Source organism: Dermacentor silvarum, chromosome 10 (assembly GCF_013339745.2).
Source record: "Dermacentor silvarum isolate Dsil-2018 chromosome 10, BIME_Dsil_1.4, whole genome shotgun sequence".
In the NCBI taxonomy this organism is placed as follows: Eukaryota; Metazoa; Arthropoda; class Arachnida; order Ixodida; family Ixodidae; genus Dermacentor; species Dermacentor silvarum.
This window is the reverse complement of record NC_051163.1, coordinates 14,587,231-14,614,801: the sequence shown is the minus strand read 5'-3', so window position 1 is coordinate 14,614,801 and position 27,571 is coordinate 14,587,231. Positions and strand designations below refer to the sequence as shown.

The following is a 27,571-nucleotide window of genomic DNA, read 5'->3' as shown; positions in this document are numbered from 1 at the left end:
TACTTTTAAAGACATAAAAGGGTGAACACTTGCATTGAACGCGCTCAACAAAGCGCTTAGATGAACGTTCTTTGTCACCTTGCAGTACGTGTTAATGTGCTATTTGTATATTAATTGTATTGGTTATAAACACATGCGTTTACATTTACTCTAGCTCACCGAATCTTCAACCGTGTCTACTTCAACTTTTTTTTTCCGCGAGGATCATTACCATCTCATTTACCAGCTCGCCACCTCACACTGTGCCAGGTCGAGGTCAATCCAGAGATTCGAAACCGCATTGGTTTGAAAATGGCCGCCGCGTCTGACAGCAGCATGCGCATGGAAACCGAAGTATGCGAAACCAGTTGCGACGGTGCGTCGACTGCGCCAGCGGGCGAGCACACGTTCGACGCAGTCTGCCGGATCGAGGCGACCGTGGTTACAGGGCTGGAGCACATCGCACGCGACGAATGTATCGACAAGCTGGGTGTCCGGCCAGAGACGGCGCGCGGCCGCGTGTTCTTCGACCTGCCTGTCGACCGCGTCACTGAGGTGGGTTTAATTAGCATAGAAAAACCACCGGTATTGTCGTCACGGTGTTGCCTGTAAATTGTAGTAAATAACTGGGCGCGTACGAAATGAGGAGCACAGTGTATCCGACGTCGCGTGCGCGTTTGGAAGCAACACGCGTACCCGCTTGTTGACCATTCAGTGGGACGCGTTCGGCATTCCACTGTGAACGCAAAAGAAGAAAAATATAAAAAATAAACGAAAGAACAGTATACGTCGATTTCACGAAACTTTTATTGTTGTGTACGAGAATACTTAACATTATGGTAATTAGAATCCGTCTATCGGAAGGGGGACGCCAACAGCGCTTGGCTGCGTGTGAGCTGTTGCGTTCGGCGCGTCTTTTAATGGCTCATTCGCACCGGCCACTAGCAGTGGTCGCGCAACCAAGTTGGTCGTGACCATCTTGGGCCAGTCGCTCGCTGCTCGATTTTTCAGTCGCGCGACCGTGGTCGCAAAGCTGCTCAACCAATCAGCGCCGCGCCGAAAGTGATGTTATGTGTTTTTAACCGGCGGTCGTCCACGCCAAATGCAATGTCCACGCCACCATATGCAGACTACAGGCCGGCAATTGGTGTCTTGTCTTGTGATGCTGGGACGCAGCAGTTGCAGCAACGTGTCGAATGGACGCGGTCGCATTCGCTGGAAGCTAAACAGCAGGAAAAGAAAGCACAACACAAACCATTTTTTCCAGCTGTCGTTCGTTGGATGAGCACGCCACCCAAAGGTGAACAGCGGGTAAACAGCTTCGCTTTAATATTATGCACCGAACCTCACGCAATGCGAACTAGAAATTACAAGTTACTCTCGATAATACTCGTTGTCATCCGCTCAAAGTTTGGGCAGGAGACGGCTTGCGTGGCCGGCCACTTTACGCGAGCGGAGGCACGGGCGCACCCACCAGCGTCACGTTTTCTTCGGAGGCTTCCGCGCTGCTACAGCTGACACCACGGCAGAGCACATCAGCACAGGGACGACGTCTTCCTGTTCGCTCGAATCAAAATCCAGCCATCGCTCGAATCAAAATCCATGGCTGTTGCCGGAACGCGAAACCAATTTACACAGTGCCAGTACCGAAGTGCGCACGAACTGCGTAGCGCTGCGTAGATTCCTAGAGTTCTCGCTAAGAACGATAATCTCCGGGATTGCGACTTGCCGGTCGCGCTCGGCAGGGCTTGCCGGTGTGAACATCAGTCGCCTTCGGTCGCTTTTTGGTCGCGAGTCGCAAATGGTCGCGCGACGTCCTCAATTCGCCGGTGTGAATGAGCCTTACGACAGTTCCGACGATTCTTCACGCAACAACATGCGTCTTCGGAAGATTCAGGATTGTGGTGTTCATTGTAGAGCATCTTTATTCCAAGAGTACAAAGTGTCATTCAGTAGCACTGAAACAAAACAAAATTAATTTTCGGATTCCAGGATCAAAACAGTTAAAAAGAAAGCAGAAAGTACATTGATCAGGAAAGTATACCTGTAGATACAGGAACTGAACAGGAAAAAGGTAAGATAGACTATGCTGCCCGCTGCATCGCTTTATCTGTGGATAGTTTGCCTAGCATTGCTTCATTAAGCAGCCTTTAAAGATTGATATGAAGTTTGCTGCATTTGTAGGTGACCCTTTTTGAAGGTTTATTTTTCGCCGTGAGAATGAGAGGGTTGAGGGTAAAAGTCACAATGAGCTTGGCGGGCCCTGGATCCCTTCATTTACAAAGACAACAGGGCAAACAAATCTGTCATAATGACAAGACCTCTTTGCCAACACAAAAAAAAAAAAAAAAAATGTGCAGTCTGTACTTTGTACATGTTCAATGTAGTATAAAATAGACATACATAGCTTATCAATTCATCATGTGCAGCAATATCAAAGGTAATGTTCAAACAAGTGAAGAGCTGTGTGTGCCATGTAAACAACCGTTGTTGCATTTTTCGGACTACACATCAACTCCACAAATGCAAGTCCAGTCTTGAAATTCTTGAAAGGGAACCAGCCTTGAAAGCATAGTTCACTAGTACACACTAATGCTATTATGGCTATTTAGTGTACCTTTAATCATGTTTTATTTGTCGGTTGACAGAGTGATGGTGGTCGATTGACAACAGGTGTGGCGCCTTCAAGGCGTGGACAACCTCTATGTGGTGATTTCAACCTTTTCGAGCATGGAGGTGCCCTCATCCAAGGAGGACATGGAGGCAGCACTTGTCCCACTAGTAGAGAAGATGCGCTGGGAGACGGGCCTCGAGGTCTGGAGGCGAATGCGCCCAACTGCGAAGTTTGAACTGGCTGATTTCTTCCGCCAATGCCAGAAAGAGCCCAACAGCGGTGCTGGTGATGAGGTGACAAAGTTTTTGCCATTTCTGCTTTGTCATTGTATGTGTTCTAATTATGGCAAGCATTGAAGCCAGTCTAATGATGAATAAGAGGAGAGGTTTGAGCCCAAGTATACGAATGTATTCGGGACACGTCTCTGTGCATTGATGCCACCTTCAATATAAGCTGGAACAGTGCAACTGAAATGAGATTACGCGGAAAAAGCATGCACCAGAGGACAAGCACTGATTGTCGGATGAATTGCTATTCAGATATTGCCAGCCTTTTATAGTCTGCCCAGAAGAAGCATGCATACACTGCTACAACACAATAATTAGAAGTTTTCATGCACAAAGGCTGTCTTCTCTTCTGCCAAAGAAGGCGTACCTACACATTTATCCCTGGCTTTTTTTTTTTTTTTGGTAAATGCTTCCATACCCTTTTTGCATGAAAACTTATAATTTTCATCTTGCATATGAGTGTATGCATGCTTGTCCAAAGAGAACAAAAAAATTGCTCTTATTTTTTCTTTTGGGGGGGGGGGGGGGCACAGAATTATTAGAAACAGCTCTGAATGGCTGCCAATACAGTTATTGGACATCGCAGTGCTCGTACTGTGGACGGAGAGTGAGCATGCACACATGTATAACTAAGGAATGCATATTATGGCCCGTAACAATGGCCCCTTTCAACTCTTAATATGCTTCGCCGTAGGACACGGTGGCATAGCAGTGAAGCAAAGCATAGCATTTTGGCTCGAGAAAACGGGCCAAAATGCAACACATATTAGACCTTTGCCTCACACACACTCCTCAATGCATGTGTTTATCTGAAGCAAACTGAGTTACGCTTACACTGCCTATACACAAATGGCTTGGATTTAAATCTGACTTCAGCTAGCTACATAGTGCATAATGGCAGTTAAGATGCCAACTGTGCTGCGCAACGCGCTTACTTCTTTTTTTTTTTTTTTTCCTTCCAGTGGAGTTAGAGCAGGCTTTCAGAAAATTTGTGGCCTTGTCCGTTCAATTGGCCGAAATTCGAGTCTCCCGGACAAATTGGGAGAGTTAGCAGGTATGCAATGCATACACCAACGCCCCCAAGAAAACATGTGGCCCTAACAGAGACAAGTCCCCTTGTCGAAATGGTGGCTCCAGCCTGAGGCTTCCCTTGTTTTGTTCTTTGTTGACCATTTGCCGTTGCGCATGCCATTGTGAACTTGTACCGGTCAATTGTGAAATTGTAAATGACACCTGCACAGACACATCCAATTGTCATACTTGGAATGCCAGCAAACTTGGAAGTAGAAAAAATCGAGAAGACATAGACAAAGTGACAGGAAGGTGGCTGCCACCTTCCTGTCACTTTGTCTATGTCTTTCTCGATTTTTTCTACTTCCAAGCCACCTTCCTGTCACTTTGTCTATGTCTTCTTCTCGATTTTTTCTACTTCCAAGTTTGCTGGCATTCCAAGTATAACCATGTACCAACTAGCCCAACAAGCCACTCTCATGAACATCCAATTGTCATTTAGGCTAAAATGCACTCATCATATGAAACATCAGATAATGGCTCTAACACATCACTGTTGATTGCTGCAGTTAACTGGCTGTTTCAGAATTGCTGCGATGCACTGCTGTTACTCCAAGTTCTACTTTCATTTGGTCCCCCACCCCTCCCTCTCTCTGATCAGAACAGCCTTTAAATCAATGCAAATTTGTTGCGCCAGTAATGCAGCAGTACCATTCATTAGCAATCATGATGTGGCCGAGAAGCTATGGCATTCAGGCACTGAATGCAAGGTTCTCAGCAATACTGCCTTCAGTGAGGCAAAGAACAGAAGCGCCCATGCTGAAAGGTATGCCAGCAGTCACGAGAAAGAGAAACAGATGTTCTGTCATTTTGCATGTCTGCTGTCATTTATTGCACCAATATGTATCAATCCAAACGTAAACGAGTAGCCAATCAAAAAGTGCAATTTATTGCTGCGGCCTCGTGTAAACCTGGATTCGCACAACTGACGTGATTATGGATGAAAATAGTCGCATGACATGACATATACCGGATCACTTCGCAACTAGCATTCACAAGACAGAGGAGAAATACTGGGAACTACACCGATGAACTAATCCTTTTCATTTTATAATAGAAGTTCTGTTTTGTGCAAAATCATATTACTTCAAAACAGAATGGGACACACATCACAGAGACTGCAAGCTAACTCTAGTCTTGCTCCCCAAGGCACAGGCACGAACAAATGCAAGCGCAAATGTGTCAGGAGCTCTGTGCTCTCTCACTTGCACTCATCCAACTAAGAACCACAGCCACGTATTTCTGTTTAGCACATTTAAATTAAGAGTTGGTTGGATTAGATTGAAGGTACAGTGGAACCTCGATTATACCTACGTCCCCCGGTCATGCAACGACCCGCATTTTACGACGAATTGGTTTGGTCCCGGCAAAACCCCCATAGAAATTTATGTATTAAAAACCTCGATTATATATGACGCAATTTTACGCCGACCCGCTTCGTACGACGCCTCTCTGGTACTGTCTGAGAAAAAAAAAGTTATAAGCAGACGAATTCTGGCACGTAAGCACACTGCAGCCGGCTGATAATGGGGTGCACAATACCGTATTTACCCGAATGTAACGCGAGCACGATTTTAACGTGAGGGGCGACTTTCCAGTCATGCGAAACAAAAAAAATAAAACTGCTAATGTAATGCGAGATGAACGGAAAACGAAATGGTACCTTTATTCAAGGAATCGCAATTCGGAAATGTTCTCTTCACTCATCATGGTCGTCTGAAGAGGAGATGGAGCTTTCCTTGGGCAGTCTTCTCAGGCGATCGCTTTTGTATATAGTTTCACTTACGCGAAATTTCGCATGGCTCGGCACTAAAAACATCCTTGACAAGTGTTTCAGGCGCTGTCCTAAGCTCGCTAGCAGCACCAAGAGAGCTGTCAGCTGTATACGTTGAGGGGCTCGGTGTTGGGAGGGGCCGAGTCTAGCGAAAGCGAAACTATTTCCAAAAGTGATCGCCTGAGAATCGTCTTCTTCCGTGCCATCGAGCTTGCTTGAGATATAAGTACTTCTTAAAAGACCGTACAATCATTTCGTTCGGGGTCAGTACCAAGCCACTTCAAGTTATACAGAGCTTTCTCGACTGGCCTCAAATTTAAAGTGGGCATGCCGCTGATCCTGCCATGTGCAAATCGTTGATGTCGAGACACCAAGCCGCGGCGGACTTTCCCAGCTACTCGGTCATCAAAATTGCTAGTCTCTCTAAGCGACCATCATACCAAATGCGCTGCGTCGCCATAATGTCACAAATGAACGGAGACGAACCGCAAAATGCCGTAGAGCATTGCAGCATCGTAACCAGCCACAAGCACAGTGAAAACAGCGTCAATTCCAACCAAAAACATATCCTGACTTCGGTCGACTTGTCTATGGCATAGAGTTAGTATAGTAACTTAGTTGGTTATATTAACTCTATGGTCTATGGATTGGATTGAGACGTAAAGTTGCAGGTTGCCAAAGTAACACTGAAGATAGTGGGATTTAGATGCTTTGTTTTAAAATGGTCAATTTTGTCGTTATTCGAATGTAATGCAAGGGTTGAGTTCAAGCAACGAAATCATGAAATAAGAAACTCGCGTTACAATTGAATAAATACAGTAATTTTTAAATTCATCTACCAGCCTTGGTAGCAGTGCAGGTTCATGCCGCGGGCTTATTCAGGTGGTCTGTACCCATTTTTTAGGGAAAGACTGAGTGTCACTGCCTGTGACAGTGACAAGAACTTTTATTGGTCCTGAGAAACTGGCCAGGGGGAGCTGAAGGCTCCCTCAGGTCAAGTCGGTGGCTCCGCCCACGATGGCACCGGGAGGCGAAATCCCGTTGCGATGTCGTGGGCCCTCTGGACTGCCTGGAGTTGGATGTGGTGGTGGTCGCTTCTTAGGAACTCCTCCCACTGTTCCTTTGTGGCAAGCATAGAGTTTTCTATGGCTGGGCACAGCCAGAGCATGTGATCGAAAGAGCATGTCACTGCCTGTATTCTTAGTTTTTTGATTATACGACACCCGGATTATACGACGGTTTTGCATGGTCCTCTCAAAGTCGTATGATCGGGGTTCCACTGTAGTTGTTTTCACACTAAGGTAATTTGGCAGTATTGGAATTTCTAGCCAAAAATTTCAATGGTGATTTGGCTTGCTGCCATATATCGCGAGTCTCTTTGTATGAACGAAGTGAACAATGCGGGAATGTTTGACATATATAATCCTGTGATGTGCAATCCATAATCTCAAATGGTAATTCAGTTTGTCGTGTGAATCCGGCTTAACGGGCCGCAGGTGCACCATTTCCCACGCTCAAATCCGCCACGTTACTATACGATTGAAACAGAAAGAGACAGACAAGAAGGAAGCCCCCAAGTTTCGGGTGACCTGCCACCGGTCGGGCGAGACTCACAAGTTCACCTCGATGGAGGCGGCGGCCGTGTTCGGGGGTGCGGTGAACGACTTCTTCGGCTGGGGCGTGGACATGCGCAACTACGATCTGGAAGTGGTGCTGCACGTGGACCCTGGCTGCGTGTACGTCTGTCTGACACTCACCCAGGCCAGCCTGCACCACCGGCACTTGGAGCACTTTGGACCCACCAGCCTTCGCTGCACCATTGCGTACAACATGCTCAGGCAAGTGTTGTTGTGCCTGTCTTGCTTTAATTTCAGAATGCTTTAGAAGTAGCTTTACCTTGGACCCAACTCCAGTTTTGCTATTCAAATACACAGTACTACAGCAACCTGCGTGTTTATTCTAACCGACCCATCATGGTAGCTGAGTGGCTATGGCATTCTGCCATAGTCATAGTCATAGCCATAGTCTAACAGCAGCTTCGGTCATGCACAGAATGTCTTGAAAATTTTTGTCAAGGACTGTATTGTTGCGAACGAAGTTTCGGAAACCTAAGTGTTGGGAAAAAAGAAAGTGTTTTTCAGCCTAAACACATGTCCTTAAATTTAGTTAGTGCAAGGAAAATGTACACATCTGATCAATGCAGTGCATGTCCCAACTCCAGGCTGCACGACGGCCATGCCAGAAGAAAATGAAAAATTTTGGCTGCTGCATTGGTCTCCAAAGCCTTGCTTATGATGGTACATGTGCCAAGCTGTAGCAGCATGATTTGGGACAAGAATATAAATCGAAGAGCAGACAAAGGACAGATGCTGTCTTTCAACTGAGGATCTTTATTACTAATGAGTACTATATATATATGTGTTTGCGTTGTGGAGTTTAAACAAAGACAAAGGTATAGGCAACATTTGCAGCGCAGACCAGATACATGTGAAAAAAATAACATAACTCGCTATCACCGAAACGTATTCACCCAGGTGCAGATTTTTTCTGCGATAAAGTGAACAATGGTTTGCTCGCACGTGGTGTGCCTTCTTGTGCCGTTTGGACTTCTGCAGTGCTTTCACAGTTGTTAATGATGGTACATATCGCTTGTGTGTGCCCCGCTGCAGGTTGTGTGATCTGAAGCCGAGTGACATAGTGTGCGACCCCATGGTTGGCGGAGGGTCCATTCCACTGGAGGTGGGTACCTTTTCTACATTTGCTTGCCACTCTCAGATTCTTGCTGGCTGATTTTGTTTTTTTAACAGGACTGTTTACTTGCCATTTCTTGGAAGGACCACTTTCCATGTTTGTGCAATGAGAAACGCAACTTTCCGAGCCTATTAAAAGGATTAAAAAGCAGTCTGTGAAGCATTTTCACTGTTATGGCTGCCTCTTTTTAGCACTACTCTCATTACATTGGAGCTACGTCTATGTGTGCTACCTTTGTGCAACTTCATTGTAGTTCGCATGGAAGATTAAAAATATAACATCAACTGTAACTGCTTTTCACTTGGCCACCTACTTGGAGTCCTTCATTTTCTTTCACCAGCTTTGCTCGGTCTTTATGTGGGCAAAAGGATCTACAGTCGCCGACCAATTTTCCGGACCTCGTGGGGACCGAAAAATAGTCCGAAAAATCGAACAGTCCGAAAAACGCGTTCACACCCCCCCCCCCCCTCCCAAAAAAAAAAAACTCTATTAAGCTTAGAGTGGCATAAAAAAAAATCTCTAACAATGCCCTGCCTCATACTACACTTGGAGTAGATCAGATTTGCGTGGATTTGCGCAAGACGAACGTAGTCTGCATATACAGTCAACAAGAGCATCACCGCGATGGCAATCTCCGTTAGCGGAGATCGCTTCTAGCCACTGTAGTAGTGTGGCTCGGAACTAGTCCTTAAAATCGAACTTTCGGCCCTAAATTCGTCCGAGAAATCGGTCGGGAAAACGCGTTAGCTCTATGGGAACCCTGACGGTGCATTTATGAAGTCCGGAATATCCAACAAATCTGAAGTTTTGGAGTCTGAAAAATCCGTCGGCGGCCTGTACAGGGTTGCAATTTTGTAGCGATGCCTCTGACGATGCTACTCCTTTTCGCACTTCTTGCACTTCATCAGTGGTCAGATTAATGCTCTGCTTACTTTATCAGTGGTATTATTAGTATCAGTGAATGGTGGATAAGAGTGGCATAAGATCGAGTGGAAAGCATTGTAGAAAATCGTGGCCCAGCATTATGAGTGTAAACATTATCAATGGAACAATGGGAAGAAAATGTTTCAGTTTTGCCAATAGTGCGAAGCAGCGACTCAATAGCTGGCACATTATTATTAGTCTTGCACAGTTTTGTGCTTCATCAGTCGGAGTAAACATTTGCTGATGCCCACAAGCCATCTCCTTTTCAAAAGAAAACATTAGTCTGAGTCGTCTTCGTTTGTGGAGTGACTCTTCCTAGTGATGGTAAAATGGCAAAACATAGCCCCTTCCTCCTCTTTCCTATCCGCTACTTACTACTTCCTTTATTTAAATTAGAACTTTCACCTCTGTTCTAATTTATGGATAAGCTACAGAGGATGGCGTTAGCCAACCATCGTGCGTCAGCAAATCATGGCAACTGAAGGTGTAGCCGCACTCTCTAGGAACAGTATTGCTCTCTGCTGCAGCATTGGTAAACAACATTAGCATGCAGCTTTTTCATCAGGCTGATCTTGTCCAGTTCACTGCTCGCTAATGTGGAAATTTGACGTTTGGATAAAGGAGAGGGCAAACATGGATCTGGCCTATGGGAGTGATATGGAAGTGGAGTGACTAGTTCAATCAAGGGCCAGCACTGAAGTCTCATTCGAGTCAAAGAGTCAAGGTGGCACACGTTTGGGAGTGTTGCTGCCAGACTCCCTAACACGTACTCCGGCATACAACATTGCCCACAGTGTCCTGGTTAGGGTTCGCTGTATTTTTGTGTGATTATTGTTTGTAATGAGCACACTGTGTGTTCTCTTGCAGGGCTGTGTGAATTGGCCCCAGACTGTTTTTGTGTGTGGTGACAACCACCCTTTAGCTGTGCAGCGCACATTTGCCAACCTGTCTGCACTCAACGAAAAGCGTGCCAAGGCAAGCCCGGAGGGCAGGTGTGTATTGCACTAGGAGACCTTGGCGGGCTGGTTAGGGCATTTTTGTTAGCGTGATTGACTTCACATATAAACACGAACCTCACAAGGGGCATCAATGTAATTATCTGGGAATGTACGAACAAAAATAATTTGTAGTGAGGTTGCTCGGCCTTATCTCATGTCGTCAATGTTTTTTGTCTGCAGCCAGAAACCCTCCCTGTTTTTGGGAGTAAGCAACCAAGAAATGCTATGTGTGTTTGAATGCACGCACTGAATGACGCACACGTTTCTGCTATTAGCGATGCTAAAGTGCGCTCTCACTGAATGTTCCTTGTGGGACACATACACACAGAGAAGATACATCAGGCTTAAGAAACACAATATCAAAACACTAGCCTAGCTGTTCTCAGGATGTTCCTTCATCAGGTGGTGAATAATTTTAACCTCAAATTCAATTTATCCAGTTGCAAAGTTGCATATTTATGCAGCTGCACAGAGGAGGGCAGTATAGTATACTTGAACCAGTCATAAATGACCACTCATTTCCAGTTCAGTTCAAGTTAAGTTCACTTTCTTGAGAGAGCAAGATCTTTTGAATTTTTCGCAGCTTGACGAGGTCCTGAAAACCATATCACTGTATCAGTCAGGGCTGGGCAAAGATACTTTGCAGGTGTATCATGATACGATACAAGATACTCAGGCACCAAGTATTTGAGATACAGATACAAACTACAGTGTAGACCGCTTATAACGTAAGTCGCCGGAGTCGCGAATATCCGCACTATAAGCGGTACCGCACTATAACCAAAGCAACAATTGCAAAACATGTGCACTGAGCCGCCACGCGCATGCAACAGTAGAGGAATGCAGCTAGAACGTTTGCATTTAATTTACAGTCGAATCTCGTTAATTTGAACCAAATCACGCGGCGGCGCCTCCGACCGGCATTGCTCCGGCACCGCCATAGAGTAAAAGCTTAGGAGAGACCCCTCAATGTCGCGCGCGAACAAAACAAAAAATAAAGAAAGAAAAAACGCGGCGGAAATTTCACCCTCTCTAAAATGGCAAGGTCGCCGATTCTGTGTTGCGCCGGAACATGCGTGTACGTGCCGACGTCTCAGCCACGCTACCGTAGCCACGCGTAGAAAATGGCAGTGAACTCTTCTTTCTCCTTTATGCTTCCTCTACTTTCTAGTCACGTGTTGACCTTGCACGCTGCAGCTACGGCGCAGAGGGAAGCAGCGGCGCTGTCCCAGGCTGGCCAACGAAACTGCCCACGCCGGCAAACGCCCGCTTCCCGATAACGGCAGAAAACGAAACTTCGGGGAGCTGGCGCCGGGGCCGTCTGGAGCGGCGGCGCCTGCACGGCGGCGGGTGCGCACGGTGACAGTCAAAAGTGAGGGAGCTACGAGGGAGGGTGAGGGGAGCCACCGAAGCGGCGGAGTTGCCAAGGCGAAATCCGCTTCCCTGTCGCCCTCCTCCCTCACATTCCACGGTCTCCGCGTGCGCCCTTCACCGTGCTGTGCCGGCGCCGCCCGCTCCCTGAAGTTTCATTACCTGCTGTTATCATGAAGCGTGCGTTGGATGGCATTGGCAGTTTCGCAGCCCTCGCTCGCTATGCGCGCCATGATATTTCACGACTCGCACTCAAGATTCCAGTTTCAGCCTCACTGGCTGTTCGTTCGCACCACGTGCCCTTCTCCTCCACTTCGTCTCTCTTCCTCGAGCACTTTTGGGGCGCCTGTTTGAGGGGAGCGTTTGCCGTCTCCGCTGACTTCCGTACTCCCAGGCAGCCGCACTGTAACCGGTATTTCGTTTCCTGCAACTGCACTATAAGCGATACGTGTATACATGGAGTGCTATGGGAAAATTAACGGGAGTCTGAAAAGACCGCACTATATCCGGTCCTGCACTATAAGCGGTTATGTTATAAGTGGTCTATACTGTACTACGGCAATTATTGTATCCGATACGATATTTTCCATTGTAGCTTAAGATACTTCGATACATTCGCAAATTTCTTATTAATAGATCTATATAATGTAGCAGCAAATACATATGCAGAAAAATGTTTGCTTGGAAATTTCTTCACTCCGACCAACCTTGTTTCACTTGAATGAAATGTCTGTTAGTATCTCAAAATTCTTGTCTTTCTTGCCAAAGTATAATATTTTCATTTCGAAGCAATTTATTTGGGTTGCTTTAGCTGCTTAACATGACAGCTCTTAATACGCTGCGCTGTCAGCGGCTTTTGCTTGTCGCTTTTGTAATTGATGGAAGTCGCTACTCTGCTAGCTGACCAGCTAGCGGGTCACCATCTAATTACTAGAACGTCAATAAGAAGCCTCTGCACGATGGCACAAATGCCGCTATAGAGTTTTACCTTGTCCGTAAACATATTACTGTTTGTCGAGACGGCGCGAGCGCCACCACGTTACTCTGCTCCATCAATAAGGACGGACGCACAGGTCTCATCACCTGCCCTTGTTGGAGGGCTCTGGCAGACAGATAAAAGAATGTCGCTGCCTTTAGTTTTATTCAGGTGGCTTAGTGGCCACAGTATCAGCTTGAGAAGCGGAGTTCAGCCAACATTTATAGTTTTGCACGGTGATGTTGCGATAGCAGTATCTTGTATCTTAAGATACACGATACATTCTATAATGTATCGGAAATATAGATACTGATACACGTCTTGCCAGGCGTATCATGATACATATGCAAGATACCCAAAGATTGTATAGATAGTATCCAAGATGCATGCATCTTCAACACTGCCCAGCCCTGGCAACAGTTCTCATAACATACAGCATGCTGGGTATCCGCAGAAAAGTATTCAAGTGAATACGATTCCCTGTACTACTACCAAGTCCAGGACGCAAACAGATGCACTGTCAGCGATGGCTATGGGTTGCACAATCTAGTGCCGCTCTGTGGCACCGCCAAATCTTGCAATGCGCTCTGCACACTGTGTTGTATGAAGTTGGTAGTTGTAAAATCGCAGTTGCAATGAAGTGTATAGTATGGTGTTGCTAGCAACAGCTGTGATGAACATAGTACAGTCCACTTCCGTTAATTCAACCCTGACGAGACCGATGAAATTGGTTCAATTATCCAGAGGGTTGAATTAAACAAGGTGCAGAAAAAACGGCCGAATTGATTCATTTGGCTGTATTTTTCCGATTCTTACACAGCCCCAAATCAAATGACTGCCCACTTTCTATGTGTCCAAAGTAGAAAACCAACGTAGAAATGACATTAAAGCTCCTAAACAAAGCAAAAATATAATGCGCACCCGATTTCTTATTTAGAAAAATGGACAGGCGTCTAATATGTGTTGCACAACTGCGGCGAGTTTCCTAAAGTCAACTTTGCCACACGGTTTTTTAAAGTCAGCTAGCGAAAAAGCGAAAAGCTAAATATCCCGGCTGCGGCAGCCGCATTTCGATGGAGGCGAAATGCAAAAAACGCTCGTGTGCTTGCGTTGTGGTGCACGTTAAAGAACCCCAGGTGGTCAAAATTAATCCGGAGCCCTCCACTATGGCGTGCCTCTTAATCAGAACTGGTTTTGGCACGTAAAACCTCAGAAAGAAGAAGAAGAAAAAGTTTTTGGCGTCTGCCGCCCAACATCCAAAAATTGGCTCTTCGCCACGGACCAACCCTCCCCAGTTGTTTGGTGCCCAGCGTACACCGCCACCGGAAGTGGTCGCATGCAGCGGAGAATGCGGACCAATGAGATTGTAGTAGAGCCATTGGCCCGTCGGTCACTCAAGTTCATTTGGCAACCGCGACTCCTCGCGGGCTGCGTTGTCGGCACAGTTGGTGGCATGGTTGGCAGCGTTTGCCCGCTCTTTGCTTTCTTGGAGTGTGGAGTGATGAATATGCGGCAGTACTTTGCGCAGGATTTTCAGCTGCACAACATTCTTCGCGAAAGTTCACTCCATGATGGTTGGCCTTGATGCAATAAAGCATACGAGCGCAGCGACTGTGGTTTTTGGTCTCATGTCTGATTGTACCGCAGAGGCGATTTCCGGCCTATTTTCCTGAAAGAGATAAAAAGGTGCGTGTTAGAATCGGGTAAATAACGTAATCAGACGTTGTCAGCTACTGTCATTGCTTAAAAGTTTTCCTAGGGCAGGCTGAAAATAAGCATTTTTAACGGGAGATGACATGGGGGGGTGTTCAATTCATTCACTGTCCCCTAAGTTGTGTCGAGACATATACTGCCACTAAAGAAATCGCTGTTGGGGTGGCTGACTGGTTCAAGCTGGAATTATTCAGTGAAGGCCGATTTTTAGGATTGAAATAACGAATGTGTAGGCCCATAGAAATGCATGGGTGCCGGCTGAGACCTTTGGCCAGGATCAAATCAACCGAAAAATCGAATTAACAAGAGTCGAAAAAACGGACGTCTACTGTATATGTAGGTGCAGCCACTTTACCGAACCTGGCCACCTGGCTCTGTTTAATAGCCCATAGGCAGTATTCTTGAGCAATCACATTGAGGGTACTATATCACTTTCAAGAGATTTCACATGATTTGGCATCATATGCGTCGAAATATACAGGCAACCACGTTTTTTGGTAACGTTGGAAGATAGCTAGCTTGTCATAGCTGGCTGTATACACCAACGTGTCCTGTGCCGAGTCATTTGAAATCTTGTGAAAGTGATCACTCAGAATATCATTCCAATGCCGAAGACACTTGGAAATGGGGCTTGGTAAGTGGCAGGATCCGGTCAACTGGTGGATAGCGCGGCCCTGTGTCCTCATTGCCGATGCTTAACATTCGTTCCCACCGTGTGTGGGATCTGCATGAGTTTTCCTTTGCAGCTTGTTATGTAGAAAGGAATCTTTTCCATAAATGACCCTAAAATATTTCAGTCCACGTACGGCAGTATCTGCCCTTTGAACTTAGGGGCTCATACCTTCTGTGAATAGCAGCTGTATTGGCTGCAATACCTGATGGTGTCTGTGATCTATGCAGCAAGCCGGGCTAGTTGGAATTGTGACATTAATAAGAGGAAACGTGGGCAGCTTGCACTAGTTGTGCAAGGCTGGAGTAAACAGCGGAGCTGGTGATCGACCTAGCTTTTCTTCCAGGTTTTACTAAGTTTGGCTTGGAAATGCTAAGTGCTGCTAGGCAGGCTATTCCGAATTGGCTTGCTGCCGACGCGCAAATTCTCACTTTGCCACGCGATGCGCTTCAAGATGAGCGGCTTCTGGGGTGTCCGGATCTTATTTGGTCCCCCCATATTTAGGGTATATGTACTCGCCACAGAGTCAACGAGAGTTCTGCCGCCGTCGCGGTGGCTCTGAGCTTTATCTCCCCGGTGATGTCACGACTAAGATGCTCCACGACTAAGATGCTCCACACTTGCTGGGGCGTGGCTGGTCGAAACCTGCAGAGCCAATGCCTGAGGACCCTGCTGCAGTCACGGACACCGTGCGCATACGGCGCGAACGCGGGGACATGGGGAAACGCGGGCGGCGTCGGCAGCAGCTCTGTGCGTTGCCTCATTGGTGTTGCTACAATGTGCGCGCTGCGCGCATGCTTTCCTTCCCTCTCCTTAACGTCCCATGTCAAGGCAACATGTGCACGGCACAGAGAGGAAGTGAAGCACACGCCGCTCTGCGAGGTGGTTGCTAGGCAGCCCAGGTGACTCATCGCTCAGCTATGTTGTGCAGCTCGCGGCACAACATACGGCCGGCTTAAACAGCTCCGCTGTTTAAGCCGGCCATTCAACCATCTTTAAGAAAGATGGTTGAACGTGAAGCTTTCTCTGATGGAAACTGAATCAAAGTTGAAAGTCCAAAGCCAACTAGAAGACTAGAAGGCCATGAACCCAAGAAATGCTGAGTGACCCAATGCGATGCATATGCGATTTGATTGCTTTTTTACTTGTATTTTTTGAACGTTGGAGTTGAATGAAGACACATTTCGTTAAGTTGCACAGCCTTTATTTTAGATCATGTAGTCATTGATTACACGCACACACTCACACTTTCACGGACGACTCTACACTAGCACAGTATTGCCTTGTGATCGCTGTGGTAGATGGTCAGAGGCTCTGCCGTTGCCGATACACGGGATCAGCCTTACTGGCACGATCGCGCTCGCGCTTACGTTCGCGTACGGCAGCCTCTTCTACCATGCGCTGCACCCGCGGCCTACCCATGGTGATGGCTGGGAATGCATTGTGTGACGCGTGTAATGCAATGCAGATACTATATACAGATCATCTGGGTAGCATGGTGTTGCAGTTCCCATTGTTCTTATCAGTACAACTGCGAATGTAAACTGTAGAGTTCTACGATACATATGTCGTGCGCCGTTTCTATTGTGTGCGCCAGATAGTTCCATTCTGTAAGTTGGCTTTCCTGCAGAATTTTCGGAGCTCACAGACGAATCAGTGAGTCATAGAAAGGTTCGCTTTTAAAATTTGCAGCGCTTAGTGGAAAAGAGGAAGGTAAAAGATTAGGAAGCAACAGGACAGAAGGAACGCTCCGGTTGCTTTATATCCCATTGCCTTCCTCTTTCCTGCTAAGTGCTGGAAATGTGTTACTGATGGTGAACTTCAATAATGTTTGCTTGCAAGGCTAGTTGGTGACACATTCTTTGTAGCAGTGCTACAGCACATATAAATGTTGGAAAAATCAAAAAGGAGCAGGACAGAGTGCTGACCACAATTCCTGGGGCATTAGACAAGTTCTGAGTTGTGGTTAGCTCTCTCTGTCATCCATTCTTGGTTTTCTTATGTTTATATCTGCTGCAACACTGCTACAAGAAATTACTTATGGTGGCTGTTTTGCTCGTGATGTTGCTGCAGCGGCCAGTTGTGCCTAGATGTGTGCCAGTGGGATGCATGCTGCCTGCCATTCAAGACTGCTTCTGTTGATGTCTTCATCACCGACCTGGTAAGTAGCTCTCGCTGAATCTCGGCCTTATTGGTTTGCTTAGACAAGGAAGCCTTATAAGAGGCCAAACTTATTACGAGGAGCTTCTAGAAAATAACTTTCCAATTAGTATTTCAATGCAACATGAGCATCAGGGAAAAAACATTTATAATTTTTTCATTTTTTTTTTCATGTCAGATTGAGTGGTGCATGGGCTGTTTCTTCGTACGTGAACCACCCTTTCTTAGGAAATTGTCACAGCACCACAGTAACCCTTATTTGTGCCACTTCCTGCGCTGCAAAATCTTAACGGTTTCTGGCAGGGCAACATTTTGGCAGCAGATTGCTGTTCACGCAGAAGTGATATCCTGGTTTCACTCATTGGTGGCAGATCAGCATGACACTGTCATACATAACTTTGTGCTATGCTACGATAAATATTTAACGATACTATGGTTCACACCAGGAAAAGTAGCCTGTGCATCACTATCTGACATATAAACTTTTTTTTTGTGCATGTGTTTTTTTTTTTTTTTTTTTTGTCTACGCTGCTCTACGCATGAGCGTAGAGCACAGTGGGTCACTTCTTCAGAAATACACAAGGTGGTGGAAGCATGAAAAGGCAAATTGTCATCCACCAGAGGGTAGCAGAAAGCTATACCAAGTAAACCCAACACAGCTTTTTCAGAAAAGAAAGCTTTGCAGCTGAAACCCATATGGGCTTCTTTGTCATAGCACCGCATTATGCTTTTTATGCCACTTTCTACTGTACAAGATCGTCATGGTTTTTCGCAAGGCTACACTGTCATTAATGCTTCTGACAGCCACATCGAAGCTACAAAAGTAACACAATACAGCTTTCTCAGAAAAGAAAGCTTTGCAGCTGAGAACCCATATGGGCTACTTTGTCATAGCACCGCATTATGCTTTTTTATGCCACTTTCTACTGTACAAGATCATCACGGTTTTTCGCAAGGCTACACTGTCATTAATGCTTCTGACAGCTGCATCGAAGCTACAAAAGAAACACAATACAGCTTTCTCAGAAAAGAAAGCTTTGCAGTTGAAGCCTATATGGATTTCCTTTGTAGCTACTCTCTGGCAGATGACAATTCTCCCTTTCTGTGTAGAGCACATGCAAATTTTTTTCTCTTGCAAGTCTACGGTTGCCCTGCTTTGCAGCAGATGATTTGTGATTTTTAACGCTGGCACTTTTCAACACCCCTGTGCAGCAAACTGACATGACTTCAGCCAGCATGTGTAGTTAAAGCACCAGCAAAGTGAAAGCTGCACATTAGAGTGTTCCTTTCAACAGTGGACAGCACTTTACTTAATGGACAAGCGAGATGTACATCAAGATTTAGCCTTAATGGGAGGAGATAGCAAAGAATAATCACGTGTTAAAAGAGGTAGACATCGGCATAATTGCTGACCACTGTGGTTCCCGTTGACCATGTCATGCTGTATATGCTGCTTCACGTTAGATCATCAAAGCGAAGCAGCATTTCACACGATCAGTCCCTGTGATGGAAACCACCTGGGAACGAGTACTGGCAGCTGCTACCCTTCCGAAACAAGGTTGTTCGACCACCTAGCTTTGAGTGAGATAATTATGGTGTCCGTGGCATGGGCATTTACATCAACCCTTGGCGACAGGGCATTTTCTGTGACTTCCCTGACCGTATTTTTACTTTGAATGCCTAGAAAACTAGCAAAAGAAAATAAAGAAAAATAACTGTATTTGATGTTCTTCTCTGTATAATGCTGCGATCCTCTGTCAATTTGGTGTGATTTTTCTCTCATGTGTCCAGCTGTTAGGTAGGGCTGCTCAAGCCTCCCATATGGCTTCCATAGGCCCACTTTTGTATTTAGTGTTTTTTATCATCATCATTATCATTATTAACAACTCTGCACCCACTAGAGCTGTTCTTGTATGAAGGGGCATGTGCGCTGGCAGGCCATGTATAATGTGTAGGCACAATAAAATTGCAAAGATCAGCAGAAAACAAAAGGAGGCTAATGGTGATGTTGCTGCTGATGATAATCTTTGAACAACATTGAAAAGCATTACTGTTGAAAGAAGTTACATAAGGTGCCATAGACATTGTGACCTACCAGGTGATCTTGGCAGAGAGACGCTACTCAAAGAAAGGTTTGGCTAGCTCCCACTACTTGTTTTGCAGTGGTAGCAACGCTACAGATGTTGAAGAATGAAAGGGCAGACAGCAAATGACGGGCATTTTATTGAACTACCGTGGGATTGGTAGACAGATTGTGAGTGAGGAAGCACGGCGATGCATAGCCATACCGGTGAATTTTTGAGATTGTATTGTAAGAATGCCCAATATTTAGAGCTCGTTTACAATTGTTGTATCGACGCCGGCATCGCCAAGCACTGACACGAGCGCAGCTTCAGGGGTTTCCGTTTTCTTTATCGCGCTCCGCAAGTGAGCATTGCTAGACCTGCGGGACATTCGTGCCTGTGTCTTTCGTGCAGCCTTTCGGCAAGCGAATGGGCTCTCGACCAGACAACCGGTTGCTGTACCCCAAGCTGCTGCAGGAGCTGGCTCGAGCTGCCCGTCCTCGCACCGGGCGAGCAGTGCTCCTCACTCAGGACAAGAAGAGCCTGTCCCTGGTAAGCATGTGCATGCTTTACCACTGCAGTGAATTGAGAGCGTCCTCGGAAGGTTGTTTACCGCAGTATAGGGCACCAGCGCTTGCCAGGAGACGGTACGGCGATACGAGTGTGCATCTAAAATTTGCTGACGCTGTTCGGTAGTGACACCACGAAAGTCACCGAACATTTTTAACGATAACAGACTCGTGCGAAGACTGCCAACGTGCGACGTGTCCAGCCAAGCTCTGTCTGTGTCCATGAGCATTTCGAGAATTGCAATGCGCTCCTACGCTTAGGATGCACCAATGCCCGGTCGCTTCAGACACTGGGTGAATGCCTCGATATGAGTGGTAAAATTGCCGGCGCTAAATTTCTGGTTGCGAGCGTGCGTGTAAACAAGCTGAATGTTTGTAAGAAAAAGTTCATGGAACTTTTATGAACTGTGAACTTTTATGATCGTACCGTAAAATGGGAGGGGGAGGGGGGCTGTTTTTTAGAACCCTCTTAAATCATCGTGTTTACACTGGTAATATTAATATTTCTCATGTGCATCTAGGTGTAATTGTTTTTGAAGGAATACATCTCACAGTCCCCAACTGATTTATCATGCTGATTTTCTTATCCACTGATTTATTCAGACCTACCCAAGCAGCGCCACCCATTCGTTAAACCAATGCACAAAGGCAACTGAATTTTTTTCGGCTGTCAATAAATCTCAAGCATAAACTTTTTTTGAGTATGTCCATTAGTTTGTGGCGTAGACCGTTCTTCTTGGGACTATAGAGTGGAGTGTCTCTACAGAACAATCTCCAAATTCTATAAATATGCAGTCAGCATTTGGGTAATTGAACACCTTTCAGTATTTTTGCACCGAACTTTATCGTTTTTTGGCTTAAACCATAGTAGCGTTTTCAAACGTCAAAGTTGGCAAGTCTGCCTAGCGGAAGCAAAAAGTGCAGACAACTACGTTGACACTTTTCTTCATTGTTGCTTGCTTTGCGACAGTATTCTTTCAAGTAACTTTTGTAAACTTGGTCATATGTGTTGTACGCCTTCTGAGAAAATTCAAGTGAATAGAGCGTGAAGTTTTCCAATTTCTCACAATGTGCAGTAGCAGTACTGCATCTTCATGATATCACATTGCTTACGAGTGCTGGAAATGTACGTGTCAGCATGCATGATTTGCAAATGCTTTGCGAATCCAGAGGTTGGCCACACCACGATGCACGTCTGTCATGGCCAGAGATTTGCATTGGGATTTTAAATTCCACAAATCAATCGCAATATGATGAAGCAGTTTCTCAGCCCCTGTGCCGGTGACTGTTGTATCCCGTACATGTTTTACCTGCTTTCGGTTTCAGTGTTTAGGTGGGCAACGCTGTGTCCCTGTGCTTGTTTAGTTTGCAAAGGTACAGTTGCTTGGCAAGTTCACCTGCTGTGCTGAGTAACGCTGCCGCCGTTGGCTCACGCACCTTTGTTTCACGAGTGCACTTCGCCCCCATGTGTAGAGTAACAAATAACAAAAGTATGAGAATTAACGTATGTGTTTCTAATGTGCAGATGCAGCACCCTGCACGTGTCAAATACCATATTTACTCGCATAATGAACACACTTTTTTCCCGAAATATATGCGCAAAGTTCATTATGCGGGTTAAAATTCTGAGCGATTTTCTTTTTTTCGCAACAACCTCTAAAAAAGTAATGGTTTCGCCCAAAAAAGGCGAACCATCGATTGCGTAAACAGCTACACGAAGTACAGATAGTAGCTTTATCGGCTGTATAAACTTGGAAACATTCGCTAACTATGTAAATGAACAAGCATGGTGTCAGCACGCACAGGCAAACATGAACACATCACAATCGATGACTGCGGACACTCGCTGTCAAAACGTTGGCATGAGGAAGCGCATCAGCAACAGCGAGCGAAGTGACCTTCATGCTGTGTATCTCTTCAACGCAAACTGAGGGGCGAGAACGGGGCATGTGGAAAGGTATAAGCTAAATCTTTCTAGTGCAGTCGAACGTCAATATAATGCACATAGTTTTAACAAAGTACTAAATGTAAAATTGTGAAGTTATCGCAACAAGCAGACTAGAATCACTGCACAGCAGATGACGAAGGGATGACTGGGAGGAAAAAGGAGAAGGAAGGAGAGAGTAGAAGAATCAATTGTTGGAATAGCCATTAAATTATGGTGTTTTACATGCAAAAACCACAATCTGATTATGAGGCACGCCGTAGTGGGGGACTTCGGAATAATTTGGAACACCTGGCGTTCTTTAAAGGTATACTGACACAAAAATTTGAAGTGGAGATAACTTGTGAGATCGATTTAAGTGGACACACACACATCGTCTACAAAATATCAGCGGCGAATATAGCTTCAAACATATTTAAAATGAATTTTAAAAGTATGTGCGCGCAGTCACCCGCAAAGGGCAGCACCTCGCGACATGGACATCAAGGAAGGATTGTAAATAACCAAGAAAATGCTACGTCACGAGCTTGCGCTGCCGCTGGGGCGGGGCCAGTGAGCAAGTTTCTCGCCGCTCCGATCGTCCCGGTGCTTTTTTTTTTTCTTCCTGGTTGAGACGCTGGCCTCGTTCGCCGCTGACGGCAGCACAAAAAATCGGCTCAATTGTTTCTGACACGAGATAACTCTAAGGGTAAAGTTACCTCGAAAGTGTGCATGTTATGAAACGTTGTGCGATATCGTTAATCGTTGGCGTGATTTTGGCTCGCAAGCGGTCAGTGCAGCCGCTGCAGCAATCGTCTCTACAAAGCGGCTCGCCTTGCTAACGTGTTTTCTCATCGCTACCAACGCCATCGGCAAAACTAATTGTATTGTCAGTTATGAGCGTCATAAATGTGCAGACGTTGATTGTGTTGACGAATATAGGTGCTTTATTAGGAGCTGCGGACGGATCGCAAGGGCCGTCGGCCCCGGATCAGACGGCCAGAGAGCTAGGCCTATACCGTTTCCCAGTGATTGCCAGCTCGCCTGTGGTGGGTCGAATCAAAAGTGGTTGGCCACGTCTAATACGGTGGCGACTCCCGCCTGGAGGAAATAGTCGCCGCTGGACGACGAAAACGAGGACGGCGACGACATCGCAAAGCTCATGCAGACGTAGCAGACGAACTAGCAACATGAAGGTCGCTCGCCTGCGAGCGCGCTGACTTGAACACATCACAGTTTTGTGCGATCACATGCTCACTGTGTTTACAATCCCTCTTCTCCCATCTCGTTACTCTCTGAAACCGAAACTTGGACTGGTCGCTGCAAAGAAGACTCCAAATAATTACCTGTTGCGCTATGAAGCAAATGAGGTTTCGCACCGTGATTACTGGGTCATTAGCTACTTATTACAGCAGAAAAAATAAGTTTGAAAATTTTCGTGTCAGTACTCCTTTAACGTGCACTTAAATGTAAGTACACGGGTGTTTTTGCATTTCGCCCCCATCGGAAAGGGGCCGCTGTGGCCGGGATTTAATCCCGCGACCTCGTGCTTAGCAGCCCAACACTATAGCCACTAAGCAACCACGCCAGGGTTGGTGGAATACCCATCAACCCATGCTTATCTCTTACAGAAATATTTCTTGCCAATATCATCGTGTGACAAATATATGCTTACAGCGAATATCAAATATGATGAAGTGTTTCGGTGTTGAATTAGGCTTTGTTATAACGAAGTTCATTTGTTATCGGGGTGCTACTGCAGAGTCCGTCTGGTGAGAGTGTGTGCACGCTTTGTGCTGGACTTTCTGTATCACACAGAGGCTGAGTGTGATAACACAGAGGCAGCCATGGGTTAAGCGGTATTCCATGTTATTAGTCCACCTGCACCCTTGGTCACACGCAATGGCGCATGTACGCAGGCCGTGGGGCGGCTGGGCCGGCTGTGGAGGCAGTTGCGTGTGCACGGCGTCAATGTGGGCGGCCTGGCAGCGGCCATCTACGTTCTTCGGCGCACTGACGTTGCCCTGTGAGACCACTGGCAACTCCAACTGCCACTGCTGGCCACAACTTGCTGGCAACCACCAACTTGTTTGACAGGAAGGCTACCAGTCAAGCCAACCTGCTGGTTCGACGACTTCCTAGATGCAACACAAGGGCCATGTGTGCGTACAGTGTGACAAGCCACAAAAGAGTCGTGACAATCAGTGACTTTTTCTTTGTGTTCCCACTCTGCTCTTCTCAAAACCACGAGGTTTTGTCACGAGGTAGCAAGCGGGCTGCGGGTCAACGACCTTGTTGATTTCAAGAGGACAAGTTCATGCGTTTGCTTTTGGTGTGCAGTAAAACTTGCCAACCTGCTCTTGCTCACTGGTTTTCTGCATGTGTAAATCAGCTGTGGATATTTATCTATTTATTTAGTTATTTACTCTACCTTACTTACTTTACTACTTGCTTACTAATACCATCAGCCCTGTACAGGGCTTTTACAGGAGTGGATAAGAATGCATGTATATAGTCGACTGCCGTGACAAGACCAACGAAATTGATCGAATTATCCAGCGGGTTGAATTGAACGAGATGCATAAAAAATGCCAAAACACACCGCCAATCCATTCGGCAGTATTTGCCAGTCTAACACGCCCCTGAATCAAATGCACGCCAACTTTGTTTCAAATTAGAAAACTAAGGTAGAAATTACATTAAAGCTCCTAAAAGAAGTAGAAATCTAATGCGCACCTGATTTTTTAGAACGAAAGTCTACTGTACTACAATGGCAGCAGCACCACGGATCAAATCAAAATGGTATGTATGCCTTTATCTAGTTGACTAACAAATGCATGCATCAGAAAAGCAAAACAACAAAGAAAAGCAATGAAAGTAACGCTAAGAAACCAAAACCCAAGAGAAACAATGACAGCTGCACCAACGAACAATTTGCAATGGTATTTTGTTTAATTGTTTCATACAAGACTGGTACGAATTGCTGTTTATAAAAGCGTTGACTCGTATGCAAGTACAGCAACATAAGAGAGGGAATCCCACTTCTTGATGGCTGTAGGGAAAAAGCCAAACATGTAAAAATCGGTGTGGGCAGCAGGAGCAGCGATGAACATTGAATGTTGGTATCTGGAGGGCTTCATTGTGATGAACCTCAGAATAATTTGTCCAACTGATGAAGACGTAATTATCAATAATAAGATAAAGGTATTTTCGCATTTCACTTTGATAATGTCGGAATTTCATGTCAGATTTGATAGCCCCTTGACAGGGTAGTTCTTGCAAGCCTGTAAATTGGATGTTAATTAGTCGTGTGTGTCGGTGAGACTGACAATGCACTAATGATTGAGAAAGCTTTACCTCGACAGCTCATATCTAAATACCTGGGAACAAACAAACTGTTTCGCCCGCCATCTGCCGCACCAAATTTAATGAGGTTTGTTTCCTTTAAAGGAAAATGATAAAATCTACCGACTTTAGGAAACAAGAATATTGGCTTATGCCATAAAGTTTCTTACAAATATTGTTGGCAATCAACAACATTTTGGAAAAGTGAAGTATGAAGCTCACAACTCTCACTCGGCAATAAAAAAACGATACGAATTCTGTAAACTGTGCACCTATTGAGACATCTAAAAGCAAACAAATTGATGTATTATGTACTACCACTAATCTGCTTGTAGGACTTCGGAAAAAACCCTCGGGATCATTGTAACTATTTTATGTCAGGTGTAAACTCTTATCACCTTTGTCCATTTCAGAGGCTCAAACATATGCAGTTTACCGAACTGTCATACGTCCTTTATGTAGAGTTACGCATTTGTAATTGTAAACTGCTCCATTTTCTTTATATTATTGATCTTAGACAATGTTCTGTAAAAACTACATGAAAATTCTGCTTGCCACAATCGATGTAAATGCAACAAATTTCATTAAAATCGGTTAAGTGAGAACATTTCTGCATTTGAGTGAGTGATGAAACGTCTAAAAAAAACTAAACGAAAAAATTTAGTTTACAGATGTCCTCAGGACCTAGGCATTATATAAATTTATAAAGCTCGTTGCTCCCTATAGATTCAAGGAAACTCGTGGAGACGGGCTTAATGTTAGATGTGCATTATTCTTTGTAGACCTCATCGTCTGCATCATTGAAGAGACAGTCCATGGAGGAGCCTGCTGCCTCTGTATGGCGAACGATCGGCACTCTCTCAAAACATGCTTTAAATGCGGTGCGGTTTGACGGCCACATACGGGGAACTTGGCTCTTCTGTCTTCTTGTGTGCCAGCTGCAGGACTGCTCTGTACTTCTCGTCATCGATAGGTCACAGCTGCTGTCCTAGGAATTTCTCTTTAACTGGCAATGGAGTCTCGTCGTGTGAGGCTTGGAGGTAGCGAGCCTTGACAGGATGGAATGCGCTCTTTGTGTGCCTGTGCCTTTCTTTCGCTTCGTTTAGTTCAAGCCAGTAGCTCCGTTCAATTGGTAGCGCAACTCTTCTGGAGTTTGTAATGCTTTTGGCCAAGGTGTGTGTGTGTTCATTCCCTGGAGTGCCACTGTGCGTAGGAACCCAGAAGATGATCTTTGTGTGAGGGGTGTAGCCTCACAAACTTGTCCTAGTTCTCAATGCCCAATGCTTGTGTACAAGCTGTGTGTCTCCTCTACTTCAGCAAGTCTGCGATAGTGTTCGCTTGGGCATACTGAACGAACAGATTGATTGGCGCCATTTTAGGAAGGCCGGTAATTGCCCTCTCTGCACCAGTGTTCACGACTTCCAGTTACTCGAGTTGTGCTTTGGGGAGCCAATAGTTTGCAGCACACATTTCTGCAATTCATGCGCCCTTAATCCTGGAATGTTCGTACCTGAAGAGGCAGATCTTATAAGGCTTTTGCAGTAGAGTTTTAAGACTCGCAACCCGACGTTGAACCCAACGAGTCAATCAAATGTACCCTTGAGCAGCATGGCGGGGAGCTACGAGTCGGCTGGGTTTGTAGTCTGCTTAGCACATCGAGTTGTGCAGTCACTGGATATTCGGGATCATCTCACTTGCTTTGTTCGTGGGTAATGTGCAATTTCTGCCCTTATCTAGGTTTTCAACTGTTATAATAGTTATCTGCGTTCGCATATGTTGGGCGAGAGGGTAATGACTGCCCCTGGCCTGCAATAACGGATGCAGAATAGTGAATTATGTGATTCCATGCCGTCAAGATATGCACTGCTTTAAGCTAATAACGACAAAAAATTACACACGCGTTCGTAAAGTGGCAACACTGGAAACCTACGTGTACGATTTCTTGCGCTATGCGTATGTAACACTGCGCAGCCGTTCGCATTATTCGCGAAGCGTATGAAATGCGAAGGCAGTAAACTTTTCTGAACTGCCATGCAAATCGCACTGCACAGAACAGCCAAAACCAATAAACACATCTGGCTGCAGACTTCGCTTTATCATAAGGTCGGGTTTTGTACGAGACGGATCTACGTTCGACGAAACTATGTGGCGAGGCTGCGGCTTGCCGCCATGCCAGTACTAGCCACTGCGTTTATGAAACCCCGTGAGCCTCAGTCGCACCTAATCCACACTTCAGCTGCTCGTTCAGCAATGATGCCAACCTTTGAATCTCACGTGCCATGATAACCCTAAAATAAATCCTCAAGAATCACTAATTTGCAGGAAAACTCTATAGGTGTTTGTTTATTTTAATACATTAGCAGTGGAAAAAATATTTGTGCG

At 45.7% G+C, this 27,571-nt stretch overlaps 1 protein-coding gene across 1 annotated transcript; it reads left to right on the top strand.

Moving 5' to 3' along the window:
- The first annotated feature begins 249 nt into the window (after positions 1–249).
- On the top strand, positions 250–24,211 carry LOC119431115 (tRNA (guanine(6)-N2)-methyltransferase THUMP3). Its single transcript, XM_037698589.2, has 8 exons — positions 250–534; positions 2,653–2,886; positions 7,274–7,563; positions 8,395–8,464; positions 10,268–10,392; positions 17,202–17,289; positions 19,766–19,903; positions 23,764–24,211. Exons 1-8 carry the CDS (start codon positions 292–294, stop codon positions 23,872–23,874), a joined length of 1,299 nt encoding a protein of 432 aa, XP_037554517.2. The 5' UTR covers positions 250–291; the 3' UTR covers positions 23,875–24,211.
- Positions 24,212–27,571: the final 3,360 nt, after the last annotated feature.